This window comes from Archocentrus centrarchus, chromosome 13, assembly GCF_007364275.1.
Source record: "Archocentrus centrarchus isolate MPI-CPG fArcCen1 chromosome 13, fArcCen1, whole genome shotgun sequence".
Taxonomy (NCBI): Eukaryota; Metazoa; Chordata; class Actinopteri; order Cichliformes; family Cichlidae; genus Archocentrus; species Archocentrus centrarchus.
The window spans coordinates 31717647-31730081 of record NC_044358.1 but is presented as its reverse complement, the minus strand read 5'-3'; the positions used below and the strand labels follow the sequence as shown (position 1 = coordinate 31730081).

The following is a 12435-nucleotide window of genomic DNA, read 5'->3' as shown; positions in this document are numbered from 1 at the left end:
GAAACTATAATTCAGAGTTTTTAAATTATTAAAAACTTTTAAAAATTCTTTCACCATATTCAGCCACTCAAGGTTTTGCATCTCATGCAATGAAAAGTGTGCTTTAGAAAGTCAAACCAGAGGCAGGAAGAATGTGCAGTTCCACTTCTCACACGTTACACACATATGTTTAAAGTAGTGCACCACACTCTCTCTCTCTCTCTCTCTCTCTAAGAGGCCCAGGCCCCCCTACTTGGGCAGCAGCAGCCGGGAGAATAAGAAAGTAAGGCACAGATAGAGGAATCTCATCAGAAGCCAGATTGGCTCCCTTCCCCAGCCGGACCTCAAGCGTGTAGGCCCTTGGCGGGTGGATAGACAGGCGGTTCTGGGACTCAGAGAAGGAAGAGCGGCCAGCTGGAGTGGTAACAGTGTGGTATTGTGAGCTGACTGACTGACTGACGCCTGAGCGGAGCAGAAAAAGCAAGCTGCCGGGGTGGCCTCTTTCTGGGCCTCGCAGGGCCCCCGTGCACTGATGCACTGCTCGAAGTGGGTCAGACAGACACAAGAGCACAGCAGAGAGCAATTGGGTGGGTGCATGCTCAGCACAGATCGAAGACAAAGAGGCATCTAAACAGTGAAGCTTGTGTACAATGAGCTGGAAGAGAAGGGGGCAGAAAGCTTTGTTGACACAGTTATAAAACTTCCATTAAAGCGATGATTGTCGGCATTGTGGGCAAATTATCCTGCGATTGTGGCTGACGCTGCAAAACTTATTATATTAACAGAACAGAAAGCAAAATGTAGCTCAGATTCAGAGATCGACTGTGCATTCATTTCCCCTTAAAATGCATAATTGTTTTTTTTTAATGAAGCAGTGATTTAAAGGCAAGAACAATCTGTTTCTTTACAGCCATATTCAAAGTAACGATTATCATCATGAGGAGTTTATCAGAACATGAAAAATGCCTCTGAAAACACAATGTTCAGAGCAGAAGCAATCGCTCTGCTTGCCAGAGGGAGGCAGTGTTCGCACTGAGCGCGCATTAACATTCTTCACAGCATCCATTTTGCATCCAATTCTTTGCAGCTTATAAGCTGCAAAATGATCGCCTGCCATGGAAGCTGAGAGCAAGCAGTTATCTTGTTATTGATGTGGGCACTTTGAAGAGAAAAGGGGGCTGCCACATTCTGGCAGACAAGAGCAGCACAACAACACAATAAAAGGGAAGATCTGAGGAAGTCTGAGGAATTTGAAGAATGGGAGAGTAAAAACCTCCTTCAGAGGATGGACAAAGCTGTGGCTGTGTCACACTTAAACCTGAAACATGTTTGGAAATACCATAAAGCTATGTTTATGAGTATGTTCAGAGCATTGTAGCCTGGTGACTGTACCAGAAGTGGGAGATGCTGGAATTGCTTAGCACATCATACACCACAAAAGAGATTTTATATCTTTAAGGTTTCAGGAAAATCACACATGGGTATGCGGAGGATAAACAGACACTTGAGGTTATGGTGTACATCTGTCCTGGCACCTCATCAGAACATCATCTGGTTACCCATTCTGTTTGCTCTGAAACTGAGCATGCCTTGTATTTATCCTCCCACACGCGGCCACAGCGGGGAATCCATCAGGTTAAAATACAGCAGAGTCTGGAGAATAAAAACTTCTTTTAGCCGAGACCTGGCGACTGCAGGGAAGAGACGAGGTAGAAGAGCGAAGTGCAACTGAGACAAAACAGACCACACCATCGTAACGCTCGGTCTTGGTAAATACTTTATATGCAATTATTTTTGATTTTTGCAAACACTGTATAGAAAACACTTAAGGTAACATTTGTTTGTTTTTTTAACATTTAAAGCGCGTCTGAGTGTTCAGACAGACATGGCACAGTATAATCTACAGCTTTATAAACGCTCTCTGCCTCTCTGACCTGTCCATACTCACCACTCCCCACACACACACACACACACACACACACACACACAGCCACCACCATCAGGCTCCCCACTTATTATTCACAGTAGTTTTTATAATACTGTTTCTGTATTGTATGACGGTTCTTAACACTTTTTATTACTTAAAATAGCTATCGACATTTATACTGTAATATCTGGGAAGTGATACATTTGTATTTACATAAGCTTATCGGGCAAGATTCAAATACAACATGTGTAACATTTGTATAGCTGTATGCAAGTTTGAATATTCTGCTTGAGTTTGCTGACTGAAGACCATTTCCACTGATGGCATCCAGTTCAGTACAGTTCAGTTAGAAAAGAAGAAAGAGTTGATTTTTTTTTTTCCCTCTTCTCCACAATGGCGCCTCAGTCACTCGGAGAGACGACACAGCGCAGCGGAGACAGCTGGTCACTGGCTGACTGCCTGCGAGGCCAGAGTCGCACCCCTCAGAGCTGTCTGAGAGCATGAGGAGATTATGGGAGACTGATGTGATTGGAGATGCTGTGAGGTGATCACAGTATGTTGGACTCATACATTCGGCAGAGGCCAGGAGGTGTAAGTTGTTGTCTTGGATGGCTGTGATTTAGGGTCTTACAACCTCTGTGTGACTGGCACATTCAATCACTCTTTCTTATGTTTTCAATTCATACAAGACGGGTTTAAGTAAACGTGGCAAATGGTCACAGTACCATGTCAGATTTGAAAGCACCTCTTTCAAAAGCAGATGCTCTCGGGGCAATGAGAAGTCTTCCCTTCCAGCTAATCGTTTAATATCTTCCCCAATCTTCCTCCTTTCTTACTGCTTCTTTGTCTCTCTCTCTCATGCGCACACATGCACACACACACACACACACATGCAAGCACTCGCGTGTACACCCATATACACTAAGTACAGAATTAGGAATTACACCGACACAGAATAACATAAAATCTGTGAGCACACACATGGCCACACACACACACTGGGACCTGGGTAAGAGACCAAACTAAGGTGAGAGGAAAGTGAGGCACATAATGTGACAGGCAAAAGACAGCCTAAATTTTGGTATACTTAAAATAGAAGTCAGATGTGGATGATTAAGGTGTCTCGGACGGGCCTGGGCTTTCATTCCAGTGAGAACTTCTAAAACATATTTAGCACCTATGTTCTCCCAGGTGCCATACAGGTACTCTGAATCTTTTTAAGAGACAGAGGTAGTAGCTCTATCATGCAAACGAGTTAACAGCTATGCTCAGTGAATAATATTCGGGGTTTGGAATAAGGTATGATAGCAGAGATATGAGCAGTGCTTGAAGGCTTAGCTTTATGTTCACGTTCTCGTTTGCTGTTGCCAAGGCCCGAAGGCATTGTAACAGAGATCCATATGATTAAATATTTCAAGAACGTATGTGCTCCAACAGTCTCATATAAACTCTGGGTTGGGACCAGAGATATTTCTGCTGGGTCCCCGCATGGCAAGAATGGCAGTAGGTTATTATGACCTGGTGCTGTAAGAACATGGACTAATCTTTGTCTTCTTTATTTCCTTGATCTAAAAGTTAAGGAATCAGAAGTGTTCATTAGGTGCTGACAGGGGTTGCAAATGGAAACGCTGAGAGAATCTATTGATCACGACTAAAAGGTGCTTGAAAGCGCCCAGTGTGCCTTTTTTGCTGAGTATTTACTCAAAAGGGGGGCAGCACCTTGCTATTCCTGTATGTAAATATTGTTTTGTAACTTTCTTTGCAGTATTTAAAAGCTGTCACTGTCTTGGATGTGTTGGTTCAAATGTCAGCTCATCTTCGTTCCAAATTGATAACAGAAATAGTAAGGGAGAATGAGAGAGAGCAGGTAATCTGTCCATCCTTCCAGTCACCCCTCACTTTGTTAGGATGGGTATCTTGTGTTTATTATATTGTGTTTTAGTTCAACCATCATCTGGGGTCGAGTCTTCAGGGGTGGATGAGTCCTCAGCAAAGTCGTCCGTTGACCCGCTCTTGTGGATCCGGCCATCACTACGCATGCTGTGGAAAGTCTTGCGGAAAGCCTCCATCATCGAGTGCGCCAGCTTCTTGGCCTCCAGCTTGCTCTCGCACTCCACAGCGTGGCAGTCCATCTGGAAGGACAGGTCATCGTTGATCTCCCGGTAGATCCAGGCAAATATGTTGGGTCTGATGCTGTGGTCAGCTGTGCAGTAGGCGATGCGTGCCACCTGGTAGGTGTCCATGGTTACTGAGGCCTCACCGCGCTCATCCATGTGATGAAGACGCACCTGAAAGGGCCGGATCTCCAGCAGAGAACTGCTAGCCGGACAAGTGCCCTGCTGTTGGGCCGGGGTACGACTCTCCACCAGACCAACCACCGCCGACTCTGTGCAGCCAGACAAGAACTGGGTCCCAGAGATTGTCACCTTGCCCAGGTAGGTCACCTGCAGCAAATGAGACACACACAGACACAATGACACGCACCCTTTTCAAATTTACAACACAGCGCTTAACAAATCTAAATCTAAAGTTGGACACAAATGAACTGTCATGCTTTCAAATTAAGCTAAACAGCAATGAAAACAGACATCGTGGTTTTCTATCATCTCACTATGGAAAAGTGGGTAAACTAAACAACAGTTGACCAAGGTTGGATCCTTGATCCGCACCACAAATAAGTGGGCACAGATCAATAGTCATTTCACCATATTTCACTATCTATAAAAGAGCATCGATCCAACTCAATATATGTCAACATCTGCAAATCCTGAGTCAGTGTAAACTGTTACCAGGAGAAAGGATTATCACAATAAAACAAGCCTTTATCTTCTTGAAAATAATCACTGTGAAAAGCTTGAATCCATTTTGATTTAACAGTCTCCTCAGGCAATTTCAATATTATTATTGCTGCTTGAAAAGTAATGGGAGCTAATCAAAAAAAAAAAAAAAAAAAACAGCAAAAAAATACAATTATTTTATTTGGAGTGGATTTTAAAGGTTGATTTACTTCAAAAACAGGGGTGCTTCATGTCTTTCTGTGCAGAGAATGACGCTCTTTAGGACCTGATCACAGTGATAACATTTTCTATGGTAATTGTATTGTATTTTCTAAGGTATTGAATCTGACATGCTGCATGCTTTTTACCAAAGAGAAACAACACCATGTTTAGCTGTGGCTGCAACAAGTACCACAGAATACCATAATAATGACACTGCATACCAGGAGAGCGATAGACTGAGGAGATGGAGAGGGATAAGGTGGGAGAGAGTTAAGAAGCGAACAAAGCTGGAGTTTTCTTTGGGAGCGTGGCCAGTTCAAGAGCAGCCCAGAAATAATGGCTGACCTGTGCACTTCTCTACATGCTGTTCTTTATGGCTTTATAAAAATACACAGAGGAGATGCCTGCTACGAGTCAAACACTCAAAGAGTTTCCCCCCCCTGCCTTTTGATTCGGGGGCAGGGGAATACTCTGAACCCTTTAAGAGTTCACTGAAGCTGGCTAACATATAGCACATATTTGACACATGGCTCCACATAGCATGAGAGCAACAATAAAAGTGAATTCTAAAGGAAAGCAGTGAATCAATCATATCAACATTTATGAATGGTAAGGTATGATGAATGTGAACATTTCTGGCTTGCATGCACAGCACAATGCACATCACTCGAATGTCAAACCAGACCGTGATCTTGATAACACTATTCCCCAAGAAATTCCAGTCAACTATTATCTGTATTTTCCATCCTCACATTTTATTATTCTGATAGTGAAAAAGTCTTCCATCCGATAGCCATGCCAGACTGACATAGAGCATCCACCCAGACCCTGCTTTATTTATAACATCCTTTAAATGCTTTCATTTTGTTTAGTCTGCACTCATCAAGTCTACCTGCACTGATTCACTGCTACATTTTTACCTGAATGGGACTTTTCAGTGTAAGCGTGCCGGGACAGACAGTCCCTCTCATGTAGGGCGAGTATATTTTTGTAGATTTAGTACCTTAAAGCTGCAAAACTGAAAAGCTGGCTCTGGACCCAAGAGGTGACATGGGAGGCACAACTATCAAGCTCATGTATTATTAATCGAATTAACCAATAAAGGATTTTTACAACTGATACGGATATTCTGTGATTTAAAAATCAGATATTCCAATGCATTGGCCCTTTTTTTTGAGACACACAAAGCATATGTTATTTATTTACTTGTCCACAGTCTTCTTAACTCCACTCAGATCAGCTGGTTGTGTTTGTGACTTTTCATAAATGTGTTGCCAACAAGGAAATTGCAGAGATCTTTTTTTAAAGACAAAATACATGACACTGCAAACTGGACCAACTGTATATAGCATATTTTGCAAGTGTAAGGTTGACTAATGAATAAACAAATGTAACAGTAGGTCAAAGAAGCCTCTGGAAAGCTTGTTTTAGACCTCCACTATGGTGTATGAGTCCTCGTAATACCCCGATTCCAGCACAACAAGATGAAGATTCCCAATTTAAGGCGCAGTAACAGAGCCAGGCAGCAAAAACAGCTGCCTCCTCACGCCTGGTTTTCATTACTGGTGACCACGGGGTGAGACATACAGCCTTCACACTGGATCCATCATTCAGCTGAGTACCACAGGTCTGCAGGAACAGCCTGGAGGCAGAGCCGTTTTGATAGCTAACCGCCCCGACACCCTCTTGCAGCCAAACGGCGGTCACTCGGCGAGCCAACAGATCCAAAGACTGAGCCAAGATACATCAACCATCCACAATGTGCCGTTTGTACATCAAATAGAAATAAAGAGTCATTATGGGTACTTTTCACTGTCTCCCATTTTGATATTGAGTTACTTGTTTAATCTGCTGTTGTTTTTACTGATTGCTTGCTTCCTAGTTAAATGAAGGTTGGCTGCTTCGCCAGGCTGTATTCAAGGCCAAAAAAAAAAAAAAAAAAAGGGACAGTTAATGTGTTCTCCTACATCGACATTTCTGCTTCGCTGGCTCTGTTCCGCTGTTGTGTTTGAAAATCGGGATCTGATCTAGTTGATCTGCCTTGTTCGAAAGGAGCTGCAGCCGCCTGCTATTCAAGCTGAATGAATTCATTCTCGGGATGCTTTCAGAGGTGTCCGGGAGGGCAAAATGGAACAGAGGTTAGCGCAGTAGGTCAAGAAGGCACAAACATGTTTGATTATCAAAGCAAAACTTTACTACCTAATTTTGGCAAGCCTGAGCCGGTTCTGTTAACATCTCAACTTTCTAGGAAAGCAGAGACTAAAACTAATATTATACAGGTTTGTGCATGTGTAATGTGCATAAGAAAGATAAGTGAGGAATGTGTGAAGTGAGGAGGTCAGCAGACTGAGCAAACAGTTTATTTCTTTAAAGTCCAAACCAAACACGCAGCTGAAGAGGAAACTGTTACATTGCCCAAGAAGAAAGATGAGAGACAGCTAGAAATAGAAAAAAAATATTGCTCAATAAGGCAGTGTTCATATAAAGAAAAAAAATGGATACACAAGTAACACTCTGGATGCTTGTGATTTTCTGGTTTGCAGTGCATGAATCACCCATTTCAGCTGCACTGGTATATTTGGTATATATTTGGTATATATGGTTTTCTTCCTGAGACAACACTGGGCACATTTACTTCTGGTATTAAATTCTCAAGGTGCATTTAGGATCGGCATTTTACTGTATGAACTCCAAACAAACTAAATGTGAAACTAAATGTGGAGTTGAATAGGCCTGGCTCCAGATTAAAGGCACAGACAGGTTCAGTTTTTATATTACTAGGTTATACTGGAAAAAATGTCTGTGCTGTCAGTGCATCCAATGATGCACAGCAAAAGCGAACAGTTAATAATAAAATAGCACCCATATTTCTGCCACGACGCAACTCTGAAAGTGAGCAATCGAAAGAGGGACAGTTCCTCATCTGCTTTCTTCTCCAAACTATCAAAATTCAGACTGACTAAAGTGTAGATTCTACTGTAAGTTTGAAAGTAGAGGTCTATTGCAAGTGTCTGCAACCAAGGTGAGTGAAATAATATCAGGTCAAGTATTTTAGTCAAAGAAAACAGAGAAAAAAAAAAAGCATACACACTCACTCACATATCCACTTTACTAGGTACACCTTGCTAGTACCAGACTGGATGCCCTTTTGCCTTAAGAAGAGCCTTAACTCTTCCTGGCACACATTCAGCAAGGTACTGGAAACTTTTTTTCAGATTTTGATCCATACTGACATGACAGCATCTGACAGTTGCTGCAGATTTGTCAGCTGGTCATCTCCCATTCCTCCACATCCCAAAGGTGCTCTGCTGGATTGCAATCTGGTGACTGTGGAGGCCATTTGAGTACAGTGAACTCACTGTCATGTTCGAGAAATCATTTTGATATCATCTGAGCTTTGTGACATGGTGCATCATCCTGCTGGAAGCAGCCATCAGAAGTTGGGTAAACTGTGGTCATAAAGGGATGGACACGGTCAGCAACAATACTCATGTAGACAATATCCCCCAGACCATTACACCACCAGCAGCCTGGGTCGTTGATGCAGGCAGGATGGATCAATGCTCTTGTGTTGTATATGCCAAATTCTGAGCCTACCATCCACATATTACAGAAGAAATCGAGACTCATCAGATCAGGCAATATTTTTCCAGTCCTATTTTGTCGCAATTTGGTGACTTTGTCTGAATGTAGCCTCAGTTTCCTGTTCTGAGCTGACAGGAGCGGCAACCAGTGTGGTCTTCAGCTGGTGTAGCCCATCTACTTACAAGGTTTAATGTGTTGTGAATTCAGAGATGGTCTTCTGCATGCCTTAGTTGTAGGGCTATGCCATATAATATTATCTGCAATAATAATGGTATCTTCCCACCAGCTCACTTGCTGGGCCGCGGATGTTTTTTCAGTCCCCCTCTGTGTGTCCCCTGCTTTCTTCTATCCTTCTTTGCATTTACTTCATTTCTATCAACTTTTTCCCTCATCTGTTAATAATAAACTTCCCTTTTCTCTCTTTGCATGTCTGTTTGTTCTTTGCCCTCCCACAACTGTGGTTTTCTAGGCATTGTTGTGCTCACATCCACTGATTCTTTCAAAATGGAAAATGTCAAAAACTCAGAAAGCATTGTTACTGGCTGGTGCGGTGGTACATGACTAAACATGTTTGCATGCATGTTCTCCACAGTGCTCTATGTTTTTATGAGTAAGAGATGCCGAGTCTTTTGTAGTGTTGCAAATGTAACAGGCTATCACACAATTTTTACACTTACTGGCCACATTATTAGGTACACCTTGCTAGTACATTCCTCAGAGATTTTGCTCCATGTTGATAGCATCACACAGCTGTTCATCTCTGATGCAAATCTCCTGTTCTACCACATCCCAAAGGTGCTCCACTGGATGGAGATCTGTGGAGGCCAGGTTCAATGTGTTATACATTCAAAGATGCTCTTCTGCATTCCTTGAGTGTATCCCAGAAGATCAGTAGTTTCTGAAATATGTAGACCAGTCCTTCTGGCACCAACAACCATGCCAAGGTCAAAGTCACTTAAATCACATTTTGTTTGAACTTCAGGGGGCCATCTTGACCACGTCTACATGCCTAAATGCACTGAGTTGCTGTGATGTAACTGGATGATTAGACAACAAACAGCTGAACAAGTGTACCTAAAAAAGGTTTTTCAGTGAGTGTAAACAGCATCTCATGTAGGATAAGATAGTGTCAGTTCTGCCCATCACTGGCTCACTTTGTGGTAATGACTCAAAATGCCTTAAGAAGGAGTCAGAGCCTAAGTGTCACAGTTTAGGGTAAATTTAATTGCTTGGTGGGAAACAACCATTACCTTGTTGAAAGCTCTGCCCTCTAAATAAATAAATATAAGGAATTAATATGTTTTAAACAGAGAGATTGCTGCGGTTCTTTCCTGAATCTGTAGCTCTTTTAAAAAATACAGTTCAAGCACCAAACTAAACTCTGTGATACACAGAAAAAAATTGGTGTGTAGATGTGCATTTCAGAAAATTAAAGAGAAAAGGGCAGGAAAAGACGTGCACGATCACATAATTGAAAGCACACGTGCTTTTCTAACATCTGACACCAGCTGAAGGACTGAGGCTGCAAAGCAGCAGTGTTTAGATCGCTCTGCACACAATCTGGGTGTCTGGAAGCAAGCTGAAGAAGCAAGACAAGTCAGTGGATGACTTTCATTAGCTATAGTGTGCGTGAGCACATTGGGATAGTTTTCTCAGGTGCATCTCACAGGAAATGATTGGAAAAATGAAGAGACAGACTCAAGTCACAATCAATACTGCAGACAGAGAACAGATGTGATTCAGGCTGGATGACTTAGTGATAGAGCAGGTATGAGAAGCTTTCAGGATCTTCAAGCCAAAGCGTGGATGCTTGCCACAGGACTCTGTCAGTGAATGAAGCAAACCATTCAAGCCACAGCCATCTCCACATCAGGTTCTTGATAAACTGATACATCAGTCCATAAATCCCAGACAAGGGCACGTGTTGTGCTCTAGTCTGGCAGTCTGCTCACCAGTTGGCTAAGGTGCTGGCAACCGTGTTTCAACTTTTCACGAGTTTCCACTTCACTCCTCCACTCGCATCTTTTTCCCTCCCTTCAGTCTCTTTCACCTGTTCCTCCAGTGAACTCCCTCACCCCCTTCACCTCCCCTCCACTATTCTGCACTTCTTCATGGCCTCGCCGTTATTTCTACCCCACCAGAGTGGAAATGCTGATTGCATGTGAAGCAATATAGAGACAGGAATGAGGATCAGTTACAGGAACAAAGGCCTTGGGGGCTGCAGAGAAAGGATGTTGTAAAGATAAATAAAGCAAATGTGGACAGAAAAAACAGACAGGATGAGAGGAACAGAGAGGTTTAGAAAACAAGCTTATGTGAAACTGAAATTTAAACTATCCACTGGAATTCTGGTGCAGACAAAAGCATACCTGCTTCGTCAACGAGACACAAAAACAAAGAAAAGCAGTGGGAATGTTTGAGATTGTGACAGAGAGGGGAGGGAGCCTGGTTAAACATTTGCATGTGTGCTGACATGTGGCTGCTATTACTGACTGGTTTTAGCCATTGTCCTTTTCTATTCTCTCACTCTCTGTTTTTCTTACTGTACACTGCGAGAATCTCAGAGGCCTGCTGCCACCTGCAAGACGACAGCTTCATGATCATCTGAGGCAGCTGCACTGTTCATTTGGCTAGCTTCTGCCAGCACTGATAGTTTGTCTGATTATAATGAAAAAACTGAGGCAAACGTGATTGGACAAAGAGTTAAACATGACTGACACCACTCAAATGTACTTTATGCTTGAATCTCCTGCCATCAGATGGGTAACTCAGATTGGCACAAACGCTGAAAAATGGGGAACAGCTGGCTTTGCTCAAAGGTACAAATATAATTAGTAAACTGGGCATTACATGGTGAAAGGAAAAAATGCTTAAATGATACAGTAGAACAATTGTGGTAAGAAAAATGTTAAAAAAAAAAAAAATACTACTGTTTACGTGCACTGCCGCCATCTTCAATTGTTCAATGGTTAAGTCACAGTTGGTGGAGCTGTTCCGACTTTTCCAAGTTGAAAGTCTGACTTGAGGGGGGGGGTTCCAGTTGGAAATTCCGACTGGGATCTCAGAAATTTCGACTTCCCATTTGAAATGGAACGCACCATAATGGGCTCATTACACTCGCCATTCTGGCCGTCTCCAACAGTGCTGCATGCCAAAAGTAATGTCACATCTGTTGGCGCAACCTGCGCTTTGGTGTTGTTTTGGCCCGTCTTGTATCAAGTTTTGTGACCTTGCGTGGGTCCCGTGGCTGGCCTCACTGGGTTGAAGACATGAGCGTACAATCGTGACTTGTTTTTGCTGCCATTTTATTTATTTATCAGAGATTCACAGATGTTCCAACAATTTGAAAACCTGAGACTTTCTGGAAAAAACTTTGGAAAAAAACAAACAAACTGCTATTTCTTTGCTTCTGGTTTTAATTTCTTCTCCTGCTATATCAGTGCTGATGTGGAGGTTTTGTCTGAGTCATGACACCTATCCTTCTGGATAATACTGCAGTGAGTACTCGCGCCTTCACCGCTGGTATAAAATGTACAGAGCTGTGGCGACATCACTGATTGTGTGCAATATGAACTGCAACTGTGTGATGCTATTATGTCAACATGGAGCAAAATCTCTGAGGAATGTACTAGCAAGGTGTACCTAATAATGTGGCCAGTAAGTGTAAAAATTGTATGATAGCCTGTTACATTTACAACACTACAAAAGAATCGGCATCTCTTACTCATAAAAACATAGAAAACTGTGGAGAACATGCATGCAAACGTGTTTAATCATGTACCACCGCACCAGCCAGTAACAATGCTTTCTGAGTTTCATGATAACTGTTTTTGACCGTTTTTGACATTTTCCATTTTGAAAGAATCAGTGGATGTGAGCACAACAATGCCTAGAAAACCACAGTTGTGGGAGGGCAAAGAACAAACAGACATGCAAAGAGAGAAA

General features: G+C 42.6%; 1 protein-coding gene across 1 annotated transcript in view; it reads right to left on the bottom strand.

Annotated features, from left to right (window-relative positions):
• Positions 1 to 1743: 1743 nt before the first annotated feature.
• Positions 1744 to 12435, bottom strand: part of pid1 (phosphotyrosine interaction domain containing 1) — a 42983-nt gene continuing 32291 nt past the window's right edge. Inside the window, exon 3 of the mRNA XM_030745293.1 lies at positions 1744 to 4350. Within this exon, the coding sequence (XP_030601153.1) occupies positions 3850 to 4350 (501 nt within the window). The 3' untranslated portion in view covers positions 1744 to 3849. The remainder of the gene's footprint in view (positions 4351 to 12435) is intronic.